This window comes from Platichthys flesus, chromosome 24 (assembly GCF_949316205.1).
Source record: "Platichthys flesus chromosome 24, fPlaFle2.1, whole genome shotgun sequence".
NCBI lineage: Eukaryota > Metazoa > Chordata > Actinopteri > Pleuronectiformes > Pleuronectidae > Platichthys > Platichthys flesus.
In genome coordinates, this window is record NC_084968.1 from 12,400,296 (window position 1) to 12,421,880 (window position 21,585).

General features: G+C 45.7%; 1 protein-coding gene across 1 annotated transcript; it reads right to left on the reverse strand.

Moving 5' to 3' along the window:
* Positions 1–3,590: 3,590 nt before the first annotated feature.
* npy2rl (neuropeptide Y receptor Y2, like) lies at positions 3,591–21,250 on the reverse strand. Its single transcript, XM_062384551.1, has 4 exons — positions 20,688–21,250; positions 5,225–5,497; positions 4,316–4,448; positions 3,591–3,685 (listed from the first exon to the last, which is right to left on the reverse strand). Exons 2-4 carry the CDS (start codon positions 5,408–5,410, stop codon positions 3,591–3,593), a joined length of 414 nt encoding a protein of 137 aa, XP_062240535.1. The 5' UTR covers positions 5,411–5,497; positions 20,688–21,250.
* Between the last annotated feature and the right edge of the window lie 335 nt (positions 21,251–21,585).

A 21,585-nucleotide genomic window follows, 5' to 3' on the forward strand; every position in this document is an offset into this window, starting at 1 on the left:
AACTGGTGAGTCATCAGAGAGAGAGAGAGAGAGAGAGCGAGAGAGAGAGAGACGCCATCTGCTCCGACAGCTGCCGACACACAGCAGGTCACATGATCAGTTTAATCAACATCTGCAGATAAATGTCTGTGACTGTCATCGTGCACAGACACGGACGTCCACCTCCTCCTCCGCTCCTACGACTAACCCCAACCCCAACCCTAAGACGATGTTTAACTTCTTTCTCCAGAACAGAGAAGCTGCAGCTCAAGAAGCATCTTCAGAACTGTCCTGGATGTTGATTGGTTTTCACAGCAGCCAATAGCTCTGAATGGGCCTCACGCCCTCTTGTGGCAGTCGACAGTAACCAGCAGCTCAACAGGGAGCATAGTGATGACAGCTCCGCTCTCTGGTGAAGACGACTTCTCACCACCACCTTCGTCTACGCCTGCGGATTCAACCGATGAATGTGACGGTGTAGATCCAGGTGCTCCGGGCGCTAACTGTCAGAATCTAACGTCCCGGAGGAGGAAGATGAAAATAGCTAAAAGCTTCCTGCTGTTTTGTCACAACGGACATTCTGAGGAGCTTTTACTCCCAGGTGGAGATCTGTGGGCTCACATGCAGCCGCTCAGGAGCATGTTCCACTCGAAAGTCTGAAAGCAGCTTCGGGATCGAACCCTGCTGTGATCGAGCCACCTGCCGCTCCGATTGATTGGCGTTTGGTCGATGTGTCGGAGCTGCAGCCGCTGTAAAGGAATCCTCCTGTAAGGTGTGACCACCTGGGGGCGCTGGTGTCCCTGTAGGGGAGGCCGACTGTAACAGTCTGAGCCTCAGAGATGATTTAACTCTGAGGTCATCGTGACAGAAGAAGGTAAAAAAAAGCAGAATCGTTACGTTCTACTTTCTTTCTTTCCCTCTCCTTCAAGCCAAAGAAAGATTGAGAGAAGGGTGGGGGGGATGAGGAAGATAAAATTGTCGTTCCCCCGAAAAATATTAACCGTGAGGTTGCGACATTTAACTGAAGAACCTCTGACACAAAACACAGACTGAGAGAACTAATGATTACCACGAGGATCAGCCGAGTGAGTCAACTGTTTATCACACGATCTCTGCTCCTTTTTATATCCGGGGGAATTGAACCGACAACCTTCTGGCCACTATCGTTCTACATCCCTGCACATTTCACATCACATCAATCACACTCTCTCTCGATCTTTACACTCGGGGCCTCGGCAGCAGGAGAATGTTGAACATGTAGCCAGTAACTAGCAGCTGTTAAAACAAAGCACTGCTACCCACAAGGAAACAAACTGGTAAGCAGCCGCCATTGTTTTATTATGATTATCATCAAAGTCTACAATCATTATAATCTTAATTACTTTGTATTGTGTTGCGTTGTTTCCCTTAATCAAATTAAACAATACAATTGTAGTGATGCAACAAATCCTGAGAGACGCAACTCTCTCCAAAACATTTACAAGAAATGTGCAAAATATGAAAAACTACACTTGGGAATATTTTAATTAGATTTAAATGTGATTAGCTTGAGCGTGACATGAATATGTGACGGCTCATTGTCACATCCTGGATGCTCAAGTGACAGAAACTTCTGAAAACTCAAGAGGCAAAAAGAAGTTCATTTTGTTTTACACAAGGGAGCAGTGTGTGTGTGTCAATATTAATTACAGTTTTCTCAACTTTCCATAAAAACCAACACTCCAGGCTACACCTACACTCACACACCCACACCCACACCCACACACTTTCCTTCTTGGCTGACAGCTGCAGAAGGAAACAAACAAACCAGGAGGTGAATTTTAATTTGGATCCTCGTGGACGGAGCGACGGCCTGAAGGTCGCTGAGTCATGGTAAACAGAATTTCTTTATGTTCAAAACTTCAGGGGATCGTTTCTAGGTTTTATCGAGGTGCTGGACACACACAAAACAAAAGCAGATGTTTTCCTCATATTCGATTCAAATTGATAAAACCCCAAGGTCAGCTTCGTCCTGCCTGTGACTCCTCGTCTGTGTCCTGCACTCTGACGACCCCCCCGAGGGGAACTTATGATCCGTGACACTGGGCTGTGTAATGAAAATGTGACCTGACTGGACTTGACGTCTCTATATGGTCGTTTTCATTGTTCGTGACGGATTGTGTCCGGAGGGATACACATGAAACAAAGTGAGTCGACTGATGCGACGCTTCACACATTGTTGCTGTGGTTGTGTTGTTTTTATTTCATTGATACGAGTTGTGACTCTTTACTGTTGACGCTCGGCAGACGTGTCAGAGCTGTGTTAGATTCCTGTGTTACTGTGCAGCTGATTCATTTAGTTTGATGAACAGGAAGGAGTCACGGAATAACGCTCATGTCTCTCTCCATGGTGCTGAAGTCAGATCCCGTCTCTGTCCATGGTGCTGAAGTCAGATCTCGTCTCTGTCCGTGGTGCTGAAGTCGGACCTTGTCTCTGTTCGTGGTGCTGAAGTACGATCATGTTCCTCTCCATGGTGCTGAAGACGGATCTTGTCTCTGTCCATGGTGCTGAAGTCGGACCTTGTCTCTCTCCATGGTGCTGAAGTCAGATCTAGTCTCTGTCCGTGGTGCTGAAGTCAGATCTCGTCTCTCTCTGTGGTGCTGAAGTCAGATCTTGTCTCTGTCCGTGGTGCTGAAGCCCGATCCAGTTCCTCTCCATGGTGCTGAAGACAGATCTTGTCTCTGTCCGTGGTGCTGAAGTCAGATCTTGTCTCTGTCCGTGGTGCTGAAGTCCAATCCAGTTCCTCTCCATGGTGCTGAAGTCAGATCTAGTCTCTGTCCGTGGTGCTGAAGTCAGATCTAGTCTCTCTCCGTAGTGCTGAAGTCCGATCCAGTTCCTCTCCATGGTGCTGAAGTCAGACCTCGTCTCTCTCTGGTGTGCTGAAGTCAGATCTAGTCTCTCTCCGTAGTGCTGAAGTCCGATCCAGTTCCTCTCCATGGTGCTGAAGTCAGACCTCGTCTCTCTCTGGTGTGCTGAAGTCAGATCTAGTCTCTGTCCATGGTGCTGAAGTCAGATCTAGTCTCTGTCCGTGGTCCTATCGTCAGATCTTGTCTCTGTCCGTGGTTCTGAAGTCCGATCGTGTCTCTCCCAATGGTTCTGAAGTCAGATCTTGTCTCTCTCCATGGTGCTGAAGCCCCTGATTCTCTGCCACGTCCAGCCATGCTTGTTTATTTGCTCAACATATTTGCTTATACACTTGGTTTGGTTTCCGTGTGAAGGGTTATGATTGAAATGAATGTGCTTCAGGCAGCAGCAGCGGTAATTTCCCTCCCACGGAGCCCTGCACCTCTTCACACCCCATTACTTCTCATTGTGTGAGAGTCTTATTTGCCAGTTTGTTTGCTGATGAGGTTTAATGATTCTCCTGTTGCGTTGTTTTCATCTTAATTAAATTTACTTCATCACACTGTGTTTATTTATTACACGTAGCTGCGTTCAGCATGTTTTGATTGAACTTATGTTCACTTTTAACACTTTAATGAATACCTGTGTTGATTTGAGCACGTGCCCTGAAGCAAAGCAGATACACTGTCTCATAAGAAACACGTAGCGCTGATGTGACGTCACGTCGTTACTCTGAGAAAAGATTATCTGTGGCGCAGGGCTGAGCGGATGATGGTTTAGTGTCGTTCATGGCTTCTGTTGTTGGTATTTCAATTCTCGGGGCTGTTCGGGGTGAAAGTTGAGGTCGTCACACGTCATTACTGATCTGCTTAAATGTGCATAAGAGAAGCTGGATAGAAAAACATTTATATCTTTAAAAATCACACGTCACCCTTGCCTTTCCTCTCCCTCTATTTTTGGCTCTCAAAGAACTGTATCATCCTTGTTAGTAAATAAAAAAGGAGAAGAAGGATTAACATGTGCATCATGAAGATGCCCCCAGGGATCCTTTTTAAAAAAGGTCTTTAAGTGTTTCTTCTCTGTCCTCGCTGAGAAATCTTTTCATATGCTCTCACGATCACACGATCACGTTAAACATGTAGTAAAAATAAAGACGTGTGAGAATCAAAAACACGCGAACAATAAGCGTTGGATTTCATCTGTGTTTGTGTCTGAGCCACAAAGCAGCAGACAAATCCCAGACATCACAGAGGATGAGCACATAACAACTGACAGATGTTTGAGTCATCCATGTTGACAATCTACAGACGGTACACAAACAGACGCACACACACACACACACACACACACACACACAAGCAGGTCACCATCTTGAGATGTCAGAGAGCATCTCCCGGCTGCACTGACTCACAGCATCGGATTAGAAACAACACAACGTGTGTGTGAACATACCGACAGCCAGGTTAGCGATGAAGAAGTTAGTGACGGTGCGGAGCGTCTTGAAGCGGTAGATGACGTAGATAACCAGAGAGTTACCCAGAACCCCCAGCACGATGATGGTGCTGTATGCCAGGATCAGCACCACCTGTAAACAACACAAATACAAACAAACAAGAACAGCTTTAAACATCTGTCACCATTTCTGGTACATACAGGGTCATATTAGTGTCATCATAATGTCAGCAGTTGTGTTTATGTACTGTAGATGTGTATGCGTGTGTGTGTAGATGTTCATGTGTTGTTCCTTTATTCTTTTCTTTCTGTGTCTCACAGATTATTTTTCTTCCAGTGACACAATCGGGTCAAAACTTTAGTTTAAATACTTTTGTTTGTGATCAAATACCTGTAACATTTTCCCATCAGCCTCAGAGTCACTTTGTGTTTACTGACTCCACCGAGGAGCTTACATCATCACCTCCGCCCGTCTGTTTGTTTTTATCTCTTTCTTCAGGATTGTGAAACTGGACCATTTCAGAGAATAATTCATGAAATAGAGGAATTCTTTCTGTGGGTGAAGTGGATCTGCACATTTTAACGTTTAAGATAATCTAAAACTCGCCCCGACCTTTATGTTGGTGTTGCATCTTGTGTCATGTCAACTTATGAGGACGTGAAGCGACCATCTGTCACACGTGTAGCTAACAGCAGTGTATTCTGATGCTCAGGCAGCAGATCCACATCTCTGCAGTCAGTTAATTTATGTTCTTTCATGATTGACAGCTCAGAGGAGAATAACATGCTCTCTTTATCCTTTACATATCCATACATATCCATATATACATACATATCTACACCCACATGCCACATCATGGGCCAATCACAAACCAGCCCTCTGGCTTTGATTGATGTGTCAGCCTCTACCTGCACACTCAGCAGCCTGATGGGGTCCTCTGGAAAATTCAAAGCCTCGGACGACAGCGTCTGCAGCACCGGCGGCACGGCGCTGGCATCTGGGTCGTAGTCATGGTAATCGACGTGGACATCGTCGGACGTGGGCGGGAAGTGGAGCTCGTCCAGTGAGTCGTTGGCTACGCTGACGGCCTCCATGTCCAATCAGACGCGTCCGTCCGTCAGAGGCATTTTACAGACACGCACACACACGCACACACAAGCACACACAATCTCTCACACAGCCTGTGAGACGACAGAGAGACAGAGAAGCAACTGGTGAGGAGAGGTCAAGGTCTCCGTCTTTAACTGAGCACTGGTTATGGACGGAGACACATAGATTGCAGACACATCACAGGATCCTTCATGCTCGTGTCCATGTGATGTATTAAGACCTTTTAGAAAACAGCAGTGGAGTGTCTGACAGGTGATTTACAGCAGTGGTCTGTGCTGCAGGTCCCTGATGTTCCTCTCTGTTAGCAACGCTCCATCTGTCAGCCCATCAAACAAACCACTTAACCTCCGAGCGTCCGCTGCAGCCGACGTGTGTGTCAATAAAACTCTGTGAGTCAATAAAACTCTGTGTTTCATGTTGTGTCTTTCAAATGGTTAATGGGAAAAACCACAGTTTAAATGACTCTTGCTGTGTAAGAGCTCTATTGAGTGATATCATGGCTTGTTTGAAATGAAAGGTTATTTCAGGTCACTCCTTCTGAAGTCTACCTGTTTTAATGGTTTACTCTTTATCCTTTAACCTAGAAAGTAAACTGGATTATGAGCAGATAGAAAAATAATATCATCAGATTCTCTGCAGCACAGAACTCGGAAAAACAAATCAGTGAACAAAATGTTTTCTAGTCACGTTGCAACTGAAATGATCGGTATCAAATATATATATATATTTTTTACTCATCATAAAAATTCCTGAGGTCTGTTTGTTTGTGACTAAGAACAACTATAAAAAGAAAAGCAGATAAAATAAAGCAGCCGGAGATAACACAAAATAAATTTGTCCAGTTTTCGTTAAATTTAAGATCGGGAGCTTGAGACGAGGATAAAATCAGTTAATTAAGTTTAAGACTCTGTTCAGTGGCTTTAGGAGCAGCAGTTATCAAGCTGTGGACTTTATCCTGGAGCTCGGGTGATGTGCAGCAGCAGATGGTGGTGGTGGTTCTGGGCGGCTCCCAGAGGTCTCAAACCTTCCGGCTGCAAATACTCCGAAAGGATGAGGAGAAAAAATATCTCAGATCACGTAGGCGAGTGGAAGACGAGCTGCAGAGAAGTTCTGATGTGAAAACTATTCCAGCACTTTGTCTCTTTAATGTGAGCGACCACGTAGTGATCTTTAAAAACAACTGCACGAGCAGAAAGTCATTTTCAGAGAATCTCGAGAAAGACAAACAGATTAATGTGTTTTAGAAACAGTCTGAAACGGAGACGCCTCGTTTATCACCAGCTTCATTTAGAGAGATGAGAGTGAGATACAGATTCCTCCAGAACAAAACACACTTTCATGTTGTTTCTCAGTTTTTTGACCAACTTGTGGGGACATGTCCCGGAAGATTGGAAGATCGGAAAAGCCAGAAACCGACTGCTGCTGTTTTTCTTTTTCGTTCTTTCATATTTACCTTTATTTTCCTTGCTTCTTAATTTATTCTAATTTGTGAAAACAACAACACTAACGTCTCCTGACCTAATTCTCTCTGCACCTTCAACATACACAATGTTCCCAAAGGTAAAGAAAATACACATTCTTACGTAAATAAACACAAACAGAATATTTCCCTGCATACTGTGAAAAACATGGTCTTATATAATAAATGTAAACAGGGTCACTGCCCCACGCTGCTTCTCTGTGTGACACCAGCTTCTTTGCTAATTAACACTTTCATGCGTGAAATTAAATAAAGATTCAAAACATGAAAATGTTGACACGTTCAAATTTGTTTCCGTAACTTGGTGTCAAATATAGAGACATTAAAGAGCAGAGGGGGGGGGGGGGCGGAGACGGAGAGCAGCACAAAACAGGAAGCAGAAGAAAATTACACAAAGCTTTGAGTTCAGGATAAAAATATGTTTAACTTCCACGTACAAAGGTAAATCTTATTTTATCTGATTTGGTGGCCTAAACACGTACCCTTCACAATAAAAGCCTCCCTTAATCTGCATTAGATTTAACCATCCTTCTCATAACATAAATACTGAAACTGGGACGTTTGGAAACGCTGCTGGTTCCGTTCCAGTTTGAAAACTCTCGGGCTGCAGAAACTGAGATGTTTCACACCCGCAGCTTCTTGCTGATTGGGTCTTTCAGTCAGGATAGCTTCCTCTGATTCGTCAGGCTCCCGTCACATGACCTCGTTCAAGAAGAAAACAACCACTATCAGCCCTCTGACCCTGTTGTCCAGTTCAAACAACTGTTTCCATGTGGAGCAGACGACGAGTGTTTCCTGTGACACAGGTTGATTTTCTTTTGAAAACGTTATTTGTCAAATCAACACTTTTGGATGTAGCCTCATTTTTTCTCTGTCAGACATCCAGCTCTGCGTCACACGGCAGACTCACAATTTAAACTCTGCAGTTCACAGGTGGGAGAACACAACACCAGCTGTGTCACAGTCACTCACACACACACACAAACACACACAAACAGCTGTGGCCTCTCCATTTCACAGCTCTGCAATGTCGGCCAGTCAACCGGCGTCCTCAGGGGATATTAGCACCGGAACACAAACACTGAAACACACTCACACACACCCCGACGAAGCACTTACAAACATTACGAACACAACTGCAACCTCTCGGTGCCCTAAACTCTGGTGGGAATAAACACACACACTCCACTGAGCCGATTCAGTGAGCACGTTGCCGCGGGGCGTCCTGCTCCCAGGATCAGCCGCGGTGTCAGCTCGCGCTCGCCAGAAGAGACACACAACACGGCAACACGGCAAACTCACTCCCCGTGATGATCAGGAGTGTTCCCACCCGCGCCGCCCTTTTCACGTCAACACGTCTTCGAACAGTTAATTCTCCTGAAGCAAACACAGATTTAAAGAACGTCAACGTCATTCAAGTCAAGTGGCTTCATTCACATATTTGAACTAAGCGGTTTATTAGCGGGGTCGAATCAAAGAGACGCTGTGATCAGACGTTTGACACAGAAACAAAGGAGGAGGTTTCCAATCTGGGACAAACCAAGCGTGGAAAAGTAAATGACTAAATATCACTGTGGTCTCTAGAGGTGGCGGCGAAAAAAAACGAGTGACCCAAACACAAACTGAGGTTAATCAACGCTTCCTCACGCAGTCGCCTTTATTCTCAACTCTGAACCTTTCTCTCTGAGACGCTGGGATCCGGTTCTCTCCCCTGGAACTCGCCTCACTGCACATCTCAACGTTTCTCAGGAGTGAGAGCCGCAGAGTGGAAACGAGCGTGACGCTGATTAGAGGAGCTGAGCGGAGGAGCCTTTCATTCCTCAGGATAATCCTCCAGTTTTACAGGAAGGTGACACTGATTCATCCTCCGACTCAGACTGACAACGTGGAAACACACTGCTACATGATCTCACCATGGAGACAGGTCTTTACTCTGAAGTTGTTTTAGGATTTTCCTGAAAGTTTGTACAAATGTTCGAGGGTCAAGCTGAACCAAGATCTGTATCAGTTCCTCTTTGAGTCCAAGTGAAAGTTTGGACCAGATTTGAAGACATTCCCTCCAGCTGATCTTAAGCTACCATGTTCAGATACTTTATGAGGCCTCCGTGACCTTGACCTTGACCTTTGGCTAGCAAACATGAAAGAATTCCCTCACAGCGTTCAAGAGAAATCCCACTGACGTGGCAGAAGAGGTGCTTTGTGAGTTCACAGTGACCTTCTCGAGATATCGTGTTTCACGGGAACGGGTCGGACGGACTAACCGAAAAACATAACGTCCCCCACCCCCCCGGCCCTCAGTCGACCAGCAGCACAGATTCAGACGTCTCTGAACCGTCTGCAACGCGCTCTAACAGGAACTGGATCCAGGAGAAAAGAGGCGACAACAGCTCCGTCACGCTCCAGCCCCCCCCCCCCACCCCCCCCCGCGGCGCTCCAACACAGGAAGTCACAGCGAGCCAGGAGGAGGGGCCATTCACTTCCACTGAGGAGCGGGAAAACAAAGTGGCCCGAGTCGAATCCAAAATCCAGGCCAACAAAACCTTCAAGGTTGGATTTTCTAAGATTTCCTGTCCCCGGGGGACAATGACTGAGCAGCTGGAGTGAAGAGACGACAGCAGGGACGTGTCCTCCGACCCCTCGGACCTCGGGCCGTCTCAGAGCGGGACGGCAGCCGCTCGTCCAGGGATCAGCCAGCGTCCCAGGTCGGAGGGAACCAATCACAGCAGTGAAACACAAAGAGTCCCACAGGAGCCGATCACAAATGAAATGCGGCTCCAGAGAGATGAGAGCGGTGGTCAGGTCACACGTCCAATCAGGACCCGGCAGCTCAAACAGGAAGTCCCAGGACAGAGGAGCAGGAACGGAAAGAAGACGATAAACACAGAGAGTCGATTCATCACCGTGAAGAGGTTTATGAATAATTATTCTCCCAATTTTACAGTTTGACCTAAAAACCACAAGAACAATAACAAGCCGACGACCTTAGTTTGAAACATTTGGAATAGAAAGGTATCAATATCATTCTTACATTTAATTCATTATAGTATTCCTTTATATACATTTAAATCATATATAGAAAACAAACACCTACATTTTTATTCTGGCTCTTACTTGTATTTTATTAACCTTTACTGTTTCCTTTTCCAAAATAATTTTTTGTTATCGCCAGATTTATTTACTTCAAAACATCTTTTCTCTTTCAGCTTTTTATAATTGAATCTTTATCTTTTTGTTTTCCTGCATCCAGCGTTTCTTCGTTTTAAATTCATGAGATTAACGACAGATCCACTTAATGTTGTTTTTATCAATATAGACGTGTATTAAATTTGTATAGTTTTTATACTGTATAAATTCAACTGTAGCAGCTACTTCATTCATTTTTTAACTGGTTCTCCATAACTCTTTAGGACTAGATGTTAATAATCTACTGTTTTATTCTCTGTCCTTTATTACATTTTGTTGAAACTGTTATCTGGAGAAACACTTTGCTTTTATCTTTGCTTAAATCCTGCACATGGTCAAATAAAAGCCTGCAGCCACGGGAGCGACTCTTTTCCTGACGCCCCCGGCGAAGACCCTGAACTCTGTGTCGAAGGGTAAATCATATAAATCCTCAGTGAACTCCTACATTTAATCACATTACTCCCTCACCTTGGAGAGGGACCTGACCTCTGACCCCTCAGCACGATAAATCTGTCTCAGAGCGACAGAACACGACATTGTGTCTGGATTGAATATCGCTGAATCATCATCTGATCTTTGGTGACCTGCATGAGGAGCAGTATGCCCCGGGGAGAGAGGGCGAGCGAGCAGCGGTACGTCTAATGAGAGAGAGAGAGAGCAGCGGCCCTGAAGGCAGTGCGCCAAGAGTCCGAGGAAAACACAGATAAAACACTTTGTTTCATTTTGACCGATGCTTTGATTCTGATAAAACAACACAAATAAAGAGATATTATTATTTCCTGTAAATAAGCAGCTCTCTCATCTACAGGGTGTAAATTATTCAGACAAATCATAGAGTGGAGAGAATAAAAGGGATTAAATATTTAGATCCTCCTCTGGGCTTCTTCCAATCATTGTCCCTTCAGTTGAAACGCACGGGTTAAAAGCTCCACACATTAAAAACCACACACACACTAATGGCTGTCAAGTGTTTTCAGGTCAGACCCCGAAACTTTTAATTTCTGCCTCAAACTGTGTGAACTGCTGCAGCGCTGTGTGAATAAAGCTTTTAATTATTGCATCACCTGTTTGTATGAATCCAGTGATGATGAATAAAACATCAAACTGCTTTAGTTTTATTTATTCTCTTGAAGCTTTGAGCTCGAGATGTAAAATTCTGCTCAGACGATCGATTAGTTAGAGAAACATGGACGCCTGGAGTTTGAATTCTTCAGGGAGCGCGGCGGTGGAAAGAACGATGGCGACAGAAGAGGAAGTCGCCAACGCTGTGGTGCGCGGGGGGGGGGGGGGCACATATTTCTCCCAGCGAATCCCAGCGGCTCGTTAAACTTTGAACAGCAGCACAACTCTGCTGATTAACAATTGATCGTGAATGAAACTCAGCACTGTTCATCACTTTGTCAGCAGGAGAAACATCGGCTCACCAGGATCCCTGCGTCGCCTCCACCGGGCGGGATGGACGCTGGGTCACAGAATCTGATTGGAGCTTTTAGTCACGTCTGCTGAACGTTTACAATCATGTTTTCAGTGTCAGCGGTAAAGGTCACAACGCTGCCGCAGGTCGCTGAGAGAAAAACTGAGAGTCAAAAGAAAGAAATGAAAGAAAACAAGGCATTTTTTTTATGTCAACAAGTAAAACAAAACAGCTTTAATGGCAAAGATGGAAGAAAACCCTGCAGAGGTTTACTGATCGAAGAGATAACATCTGAGGTCGATAGTTTTAGAAGAACAAAGAATATGTGAAGGGCAAAGCAGCTGGGCCTGAAACATTTCACTTTACTTTTTTTTTTTTAAATCGAAAATGTTTGGTTAGTTTGGAGAAGATAAACTGGTTTCTGCTGGAGATGATTAAAAATGTATAATGAAACTTTTCAAGTTATTAAATATTTGGGTTTGAAAGTAAAAAGATTCAAAAGAAATGTTGAAATCACTGATGGAAAATTTAAAAGAGTTCAAGTCGAATCACAAGTTAATCAAAGTAATGTTATAAGAAACTCAGTTATTAAACAGTTATATTATAAAGGAGTTAAAAATACTATATTAATAACGTTAAAGTTCTGTTATAATAAAGTTGAACAAAACTCTTTATACTAAACAAAATTGCGAACGAAAAGGACACGAGACGTAAATATGCACTCGTCCTCTCTGAGCAGTATCTACAGTCTGCAGCTCCGTCCAGGTGGACGTCTGCCTCTGATTGGACGGAGCCGGTCAGAGCCGACGGCTTTGAGGCTCGACAGCCGGAGGATTAGTGTCGGACAGATTTGATTACAGGTGGACGGACGGTCTGCTCGCTCTCAGACAAACACCGGAATCTGGTTATAGAACAATTCGAGGACAAACTGGACGAAGAGTGCCGGAGTTTGATGTCTCCTGATCCCGAACGCACGTTATCTGTGTGGTGCAGCCGCTCGCGCCCCTGCTCAGCGAGGTGACACGAGGTCGGACGCTGCTGATGCTAGAGCGACTTCTATTTCTGCACCGACGAGCACAAATTTACATTTTCAATTTACATTGGAGCAAATTCATTTGTTACAGCGATTCCCCCCCCCCCCCCCCCAAAACATGTAGCTGTGACTCCGACCTGAGAGCTGAAGCCGATCAGCTGATTTCAGGTGGAACTTCACTGTCGGTTCCTCCTCGAGTTCTCGAACAGTTTCAGACGAGTGACAGAGGAAACGTTTCAAACACCTGAAACGTGACATCCGACGTTCAGAGGAAACTTTGCCTCTTTCAGCTCGCGCTCACCGGGGACGAGGACCGAAATAGAGGCGCTGCAAGTGACGGGGATGTGAGAAAATGGAGTGATGAATAAATCAGTGGAGGGCGATGCACAGCTAAATGGAGAGAGATGGAGAAAGAGAGAGAGAGAGAGAGCTGCGAGAGCACGTCTCACATTTCAGGATTGTAATCGATGCAGAGATAAAGTGAATGAGGAGCAAGTGAGTTTTGCTAAAATATAAATGATTTGTCAGCTTGAAAACAGAATCTGTCAGAGGACGTTTCCACAGTGAAGCTGCGTGACAGGGCTGAAATCATGGAGAACACGGAGAACAAGGGAAAAAATCCTCAGACTGATAAATGGTTTCCACTGTGAAGCTCCATTTTAGATCCTGTTAACAAAAGCCTTTTCTTTTCACGATGTCACAACAGATGATTTTCAATGCGTAGACTGTGTGGGTGAACTGAATGTGAATACGAGTTTTTCCAAAATGGGACATCTGCGCAAACATCTGTTGTTTGGATTTGAAGATAGCGAGAATCGTGAAGGTATTAAACTGCTCCTGATGCTGCACTTCAAAATATTACACCTTTAGAAAATGATCCACAGGCTTCAGGGAAAATATTCAAAGTGAAAATACAATTTAACGGCAGCGAAAATGTTTTATACATCAAGAAATTTAAAATTCAAGCCACGGAGACAAAAGCTTTCTGGAAAAAATTCACGTGATTGAAGCAGCAGGACGAGCGTGAGGAGTGCTACCAGGACTTTAATGAAAAGAAGAGATGAAGGGAGGCGACGAAAGAGGAGGGGAAATACAAGGAGAGAGAGAGAGGGAAGGAAAAGAAAGGAAGAGGAAAAATGGGAAATGACTGAGCTGTGTGCAAACAGACTGTGGGAGCAGATTAAACGAACTCGGCCCACCTCCCCTCCAGGCCTCCTGCGTGTACCTGGGATTTTTCAAGGCAATAAAACTGAGATGGACTGAAGTAAATGAAATGAAGCGGGGGAGGGCGGGGGAGGGGGGGGGGGGTGAAGAGGCTTGAGTGAGCCCAGCTGGAGGATGTAAATGTCAGAGCTACCTGCCGCCAAGTGGGACCTCACTGTATGATCCCAACTGCACCGATAAATTCAGTGAACTAATAAACCATTCAGGCCCTGGTGTGTGTTTCTGTGTGCGTGTGCGTGTGTGTGTGTCTGTCTGTCTGTGTGTGTTCACGAGTCTTTGTTTAATCGACACAACAAACGGGGACCTGCTCATTAAAATGAAACCAGATTGATTATTTCACAATCTAAACGGTTCCATCACTTCAGTCCTCGGCCGTGACGTCAGCGAGCACATGTCACATGTTCCTCACAGACCTGTGGCACATTTCATCTTTCAGCCTCAGAGAGAGAGAGAGAGAGAGAGAGAGAGTGCGGAGAGAATAAAAATAGTTCTTGTCATTCAAAAGACAACACATACACGCAAACGCACAAATACACACACACCTCAGAACTCATTAATCCTTTATCTGAAACCTCAGCCAGCTGGAAAGTGCCATGAGCGAGTTGTATTTGTTCTAGTGGGTGAGCTGTGGTTACATGTAGCTCTGAGAGGTAAAACATAACGATGAGTGACTTGCAGAGAGAATCTTAATGAGTCAATATCATTCTGCTTAATACACACAGAAGAAGCCAGTGGCCATATGGCTAATATGTGTGCGCGTGTGTGTGTGTGTGTGTGTGTGTGTGTGTGTGTGTGTGTGTGTGTGTGTGTGTGTGTGTGTGTGTGTGTGTGTGTGTGGTAATAGGTTGTTGATAAGGCGGATGAACATGGTATTTTATGGATGAATGTTCCAACCAACTCGGCTGTAACCTCAATAAAAATGTCAGCTTTAATAAATTCCCCTGATAGGGAGAGGGGGAGAGAGAGAGAGAATTAATAGAAATCAGCAAGAGGACTACGGAACAGAGGATGAGTGGAAGAGCGAGGAAGTGCAGGGAGACGTAAAGAAACATTTCTTTTGGATCGACCTGTCAACAAATCGAAGGTCACACCTCGTTTGGTTCAGACCTTCAGACTCCTCAATTCAATCTGAACCTCAACATCAGGTGTGAAAGGTTCCTCGGACCAGAAGGTGTTCTGGGTCTAGATCAACTTGAGCCATGCAGGGTGAAAACTCCTATATGGATAGTTTGGACTTTTGGGCCAATCACAGGAAGAAGAGACGCCATTAATCAATAGAAGAAGAAGAGGAAGCAGCTTCAAAAATAAATAACAACAAATGAATGAATGAGAACTCTAGCGAGGGATGAATGTTGCGTGAGTAAAAGGTGTGCTGTGGCCTAACCAGCGGACATGACGTTCATCTTTGACCCTTTAATGAAGCTGTCCCGATTCAACGAGCAGGACGCACACGTCGTCCAATCACAGAGCAGCGTACAGTCACATGGAGCCACATCACGTAATGAAGCATTTTGATATAACTGCACATCAAGTGAAGCATGAACACAACAGTGTGTTCTCTGTGGCAGATTATACAACGCAGGGAAACATTTATGGGACGAAGCTGTTTCAGTTCCACACACACATGTCCCCGACTCCCCAAAATGTCCTCACTATCACAAAGTTTCAGAATTTTACAAAAATTTCCATAGTTTTCAAAAAGTCTACAACTTCATTACTCTCCAAGAATTCCCACAAAAATTTCCTTTCTAGAATTTTCCAATAAAATCTCCTCACTAGCCCTAAATGTCCTCATAAACTCAATATGTCCCCAGGCATCACGGATGTTGCACTTCCAAGTCAAAACTTTCCCAGAATGTCCTCACACTTTCCTCTCTAACCCCAAATGTCCTTATATTCGCACTGTGTCCTCAGGTTTTTACAAGTAACTCACGTCCAGGAAGTGTGTCCTCTTCCCTATCAATTGTTCTCGCTTCTTAAAATTTTTATTTGGTTTAAAATGAGCAAAGGTGACATGACCTTGTAGTGCCAAAACGTCTCCTTTACTCAAATGTCAATATTTGCATATGTTCTCATTTCAAAACAAACACACAAAAGGTCTTTACGTCACAATAACAAGCATCTGCACTGACAAAATCTGTCTTTTAAAGAGAAATGTCCACACTTTTCCAAACATCTTCACTTCTCTAAAAATGTCCTCACCCTGTAGAAACATATCTGCTAAAAAAAATGTCTTCATGTTTTGAGAAATGTCCCGTCCTTGGCGGTGGGACACACACTCAGTCAGCAGTGGAACCTAAAGACTCGGTTCTGCCTCTGGAGACGACATTCATCATTGAGTCCAGAGGGGAGAGCGGAACAAAATGATCCTGCCGGGGGGGGGGGGACCAAACCAAGCAGCTGATGAAGGGTCGAGTGAAAACAGACGTTAAGAATCAAACGTGTGAACAGGAAGCTGAGCAGGACGAGAACAAGCGAACCGGGTCCTGAGCCCGATACCGAACTCTGAGATCAGCGCTCTGATTCGCACTCTGTGGTTCCATGTCTCTGTGGTTCCATGTCTCTGTGGTTCTCTGTCTCTGTGGTTCTCTGTCTCTGTGGTTCTCTGTCTCTGTGGTTCCCTGTCTCTGTGGTTCTCTGTCTCTGTGGTTCTCTGTCTCTGTGGTTCTCTGTCTCTGTGGTTCTCTGTCTCTGTGGTTCCATGTCTCTGTGGTTCCATGTCTCTGTGGTTCTCTGTCTCTGTGGTTCCCTGTCTCTGTGGTTCTCTGTCTCTGTGGTTCTCTGTCTCTGTGGTTCTCTGTCTCTGTGGTTCTCTGTCTCTGTGGTTCTCTGTCTCTGTGGTTCTCTGTCTCTGTGGTTCTCTGTCTCTGTGGTTCTCTGTCTCTGTGGTTCTCTGTCTCTGTGGTTCTCTGTCTCTGTGGTTCTCTGTCTCTATGGTTCTCTGAGGTTCCATGTCTCTGTGGTTCTCTGTCTCTGTGGTTCTCTGTCTCTGTGGTTCCCTGTCTCTGTGGTTCCCTGTCTCTGTGGTTCCCTGTCTCTGTGGTTCCCTGTCTCTGTGGTTCTCTGTCTCTGTGGTTCTCTGTCTCTGTGGTTCTCTGTCTCTGTGGTTCTCTGTCTCTATGGTTCTCTGAGGTTCCATGTCTCTGTGGTTCTCTGTCTCTGTGGTTCTCTGTCTCTGTGGTTCTCTGTCTCTATGGTTCTCTGAGGTTCCATGTCTCTGTGGTTCTCTGTCTCTGTGGTTCTCTGTCTCTGTGGTTCCCTGTCTCTGTGGTTCCCTGTCTCTGTGGTTCTCTGTCTCTGTGGTTCTCTGTCTCTGTGGTTCTCTGTCTCTGTGGTTCTCTGTCTCTATGGTTCTCTGAGGTTCCATGTCTCTGTGGTTCTCTGTGGTTCTCTGTCTCTGCGGTTCTCTGTCTCTGTGGTTCTCTGTCTCTATGGTTCTCTGAGGTTCCATGTCTCTGTGGTTCCATGTCTCTGTGGTTCTCTGTCTCTGTGGTTCCCTGTCTCTGTGGTTCCCTGTCTCTGTGGTTCTCTGTCTCTGTGGTTCTCTGTCTCTGTGGTTCTCTGTCTCTGTGGTTCTCTGTCTCTGTGGTTCTCTGTCTCTGTGGTTCTCTGTCTCTGTGGTTCTCTGTCTCTGTGGTTCTCTGTCTCTGTGGTTCTCTGTCTCTGTGGTTCTCTGTCTCTATGGTTCTCTGAGGTTCCATGTCTCTGTGGTTCTCTGTCTCTGTGGTTCTCTGTCTCTGTGGTTCCCTGTCTCTGTGGTTCCCTGTCTCTGTGGTTCCCTGTCTCTGTGGTTCCCTGTCTCTGTGGTTCTCTGTCTCTGTGGTTCTCTGTCTCTGTGGTTCTCTGTCTCTGTGGTTCTCTGTCTCTATGGTTCTCTGAGGTTCCATGTCTCTGTGGTTCTCTGTCTCTGTGGTTCTCTGTCTCTGTGGTTCTCTGTCTCTATGGTTCTCTGAGGTTCCATGTCTCTGTGGTTCTCTGTCTCTGTGGTTCTCTGTCTCTGTGGTTCCCTGTCTCTGTGGTTCCCTGTCTCTGTGGTTCTCTGTCTCTGTGGTTCTCTGTCTCTGTGGTTCTCTGTCTCTGTGGTTCTCTGTCTCTATGGTTCTCTGAGGTTCCATGTCTCTGTGGTTCTCTGTGGTTCTCTGTCTCTGCGGTTCTCTGTCTCTGTGGTTCTCTGTCTCTATGGTTCTCTGAGGTTCCATGTCTCTGTGGTTCTCTGTCTCTGTGGTTCTCTGTCTCTGTGGTTCCCTGTCTCTGTGGTTCTCTGTCTCTGTGGTTCTCTGTCTCTGTGGTTCTCTGTCTCTGTGGTTCTCTGTCTCTGTGGTTCTCGGTGGTTCTCTGTCTCTGTGGTTCTCTGTCTCTGTGGTTCTCGGTGGTTCTCTGTCTCTGTGGTCATGGCGCCCTCTCGACACGCCGCTGGTCACTTTCAGGCGAGGACAGAAACTGACAAGGACAAATGTCTTATTTTTCAGAAATGTCCCCGGTTGAATGAGACTGTTATTCCCGGTGTGACGTCCGGACCTTGAAGGCATCACACTCATATCAAACTGTGATTTAGAAAATGCAACACTCAGCACTTCATCTGGTTTCCTTGATTTTTTCCCCTTTAAATCACAACAGGACTCGTCTCCTCCCATGAAACCTTTACAGTGGCCAGAGGCGGCGAAGCAGAACGGAAATCACTGTGTGTGTGTGTGTGTATGTCTGTATGTCTGTGTGTGTCTCTGTGTGTGTGTCTGTGCGTGCATTCATTCATTCAGAGGAAACAGGACACGTGCTGTCGACAGTTGGAGGCAGAGACACAGAAAGCGAGGGAGAGACATGGGGGTGGATGATGGAGAGGGGCGAGAGACATGGCAACAGACTGGCAGACACAGATAAAGAGCTAGAGAGAGGGGGCGAGAAAGGGAGAGAGAGGGGGAGAGAGAGAGAGTCCATTTTTACCAACTCCTTTCCTTCCTCTTCTCTCTTCCTTTCCTTCAACACCCCATTCTTTCCTTCTACTCCCTGTCCTGCTCTTCCTCCTCTCCTTTCCTTCATCCTCCTTTTCCCTTCATCCTCTTCTCCTTCTTTATCTCTGTCCCTACCTGTTTCCTCCTTTCTTTCTTCCTCACCCCCTCCTCTTACCTCTCTTCTTCCCCTTTCCTCCTAATCTCTCTCCCTTCCCCCTCACTCTTTCCCCACCTCCTTCTTCTCTTTCCTAACTTCTCCCTGATTTCCCGATATCCTCCTCTCCTTTGTCTCTTTGTCTACCTGTTCCCTCCTTACTTATCTCCTCACCCCTTTCATCTTTATCTTTCCTGTTCATTCGGTGGGGGACAGGAGGCGGGCCCTTCAGGTTGACTGAAAAGATGGAGGGTGACGATAAAACCGAACACTTTCTTCCTCAAGGCGAAAAGTTGTGTGATGAAGCTGAGCCGCCAGCAGCCAGTATATCAGTGTGTGTGTGTGTGTGTTGTGTGTGTGTGTGTGTGTTTGTGTGGATTTAAGCAGCTCACACTGAACCCTGTGTTTGTAATTGGCCAACATCTGCACACTCATTAGAAGGGAGAGAGAGGTAGAGATTGAACAGGGAAACAGAGAGAACAGCTGATTACTGGTTTGGCGTCGGTTCTACAAACTGAATCCTCTTGTGTGTTTTTGCGCATGTGTAGATAACACACATAGACGCGTCACAGTGGGGGGGCCCCTAAGCTGCGATCTGTGGCAAGGCGTACAATCAGCAGGGGGTCTTCAGGCTTTTGTGATTATGTAAGCGTGTAAAATGGAAACGCTCGGCACTTTCAGACGACTGCTGAGAGAAGGAGGCGGAGGGTCCTGCAAGCTGGAACGTCGCCCCCCCGCCTTGCACGCATCTGATTGGTCACATTCTGGAGCCAAAGTAGAAAAACTATAAATCTTCTATCATCTTTTTTCATTTGTGTTAAAGTTAAGCATGCAGCAGCCGTATCAATCACCATTTTAACCATAGACCATAGGTTATATGATCAGTGCAGGTATATAGAGACGATCAGCGACTGTAAATAAAGTTCCTTGGTTTCCTGTGACGTCCCGCAGCGTCCGGCCCTGGAGTCCCGAGGACAATGAGCAGCGCTGGACGAGAGACGATATTAAAATGTGTCCAGGGTGGTCAATGATTGGAAGTGGGTCACCAGCTGTCAGCTCAGAGGGGAACACTGCTCCTCCAGGACTTTTATTTTTAAGTTAAAAGGTCAAAAGTCATAGAAGAAGAAGACGATGATGATGATGATTATCTAAGTAGAAGTTTGGAGATCTGAGTTTTTCTGCTGGAAATTATCCTTAACTATTTAAACAGCGTTTTCTCCTCAGTGGAAACCGAAACACGCATCTGTACATTTTGATTTTTTTTAATGGGGTTTTAAATTTTTTCAAGTGACACAAATCAGATTATTGAGCATGTGGGAAGATCTGTTCAAAATCATCTTAACAATACATCCACACATTCAACAGTAACACATCAACACAACTAATGCTAAATTATAATAAAACTGTTTTAACCAATAAAATAAATTAAGGCTGAAAAATTTCTAATTAAGATTTAAAATCTGCAGCTTTGAGTTTATTTGTGTGATTTGGCTTCAATTTCCCTTTCAATCAAAGTGTCCTGTCATCTGTCAATCATCCATCCATCAATCAATCATCCATCTTTCTGTAAAACGTATCTAAAATATAATTTAATTTAATAGAAATGTTTTTAAATTGAACCACGTTGAACCATACGCGTGTCAGCCACTGTGCGCGTGTATCCATGCATGCACGCACGTGTTAGTGATGACTCGGTTGTCAAGGATTTGCGCACGTGTATCTGCTTGTGCGCGATTGTCACCTCGTGTGTGTTTGTGCATGCATGTCTGCACGCGTGTTGGAATGCACGTGTGTGGCATGTGTGCGCGTGTCTGACACACTGACCTGTGCGTCCGGCTCTCAGCGTCCGGTCCTCGGTCAACACGGAGCCCGGCTCCCGGCGGCAGCGCTCGCAGACCCCGGTTCTCCTTGCTCCGTGTCCCGCTCACACCGGACTCACACCACGGGGACGGTCACGCAGCTCCCGGATGCATGAGAGAAAAATTAAAATAAGGATCATTACGTGGTTTCTGTTGAGGCAGTTGTGAGTTTAAATCCCCATTCTGGCCCGTGTCCCGGCGGAGCGTCCTCTCTCCGAGCAGCCGCTTCTCCCTCACGTTTCCCGGCTGCACGATGACAACAATCCCGCTCACGCGCACGCCGCTGTCAGTATTGATGAGCGCGACCCGCCAGTAGATTCGTGCATGTGTCCCGTTAACGAAACGTCCTTAGACTCAGAGACAGTTTGAAACAATGTCCTGCTCCTCTGTCTGTGCGCTCTGGACACGGAGTGAAACGCTTTACGCACCGTGCGTAAAAGGATAGGAGGGTGAGGAGGAGGAGGGTTGTTTTTCTTCATGGAGGGAAGGAGGAAGAGGAAGAGGGGGAGGTAGAGAGAGAGAGAGAGATCAGGGAAAGTGGGAGGAAGTGGTTAATAAGAGAGGAAGAAAAATGGCAAGTGGAAAAGAAAGGAAGGTGAATGGAGAGATGAGAGAAGCTGAAGGAGGAAAAAGTGGAATGGGGGGAAGATAATGGGGCTGAGGGGGAGGAGAGGAAAAACATATGGATAGAAGGAGGAAAGGGTTAGGATTAGGTTGTTGTCTTCCCTTCAAAACATACAATTATCTGAAAATCTCTCTCTCTCTCTCTCTCTCTCTCTCTCTCTCCTCAAACACACACACACACACGTGGACCAGGCTCTTACACTCAAAGTCAACATGCAATATCCTGCTTCTTAGGACAC

Bases quoted from the DNA above. Each gene is read 5' to 3' on its own strand.
- npy2rl (XM_062384551.1), bottom strand. From the start codon at position 5,410: ATGGAGGCCGTCAGCGTAGCCAACGACTCACTGGACGAGCTCCACTTC. The intron at 4,449-5,224 runs GTAGAGGCTGAC...TGTTGTTTACAG, and splicing joins TCAGGCTGCTGAGTGTGCAG to GTGGTGCTGATCCTGGCATA. The intron at 3,686-4,315 runs GTATGTTCACAC...CACCCCGAACAG, and splicing joins CATCGCTAACCTGGCTGTCG to CCCCGAGAATTGAAATACCA.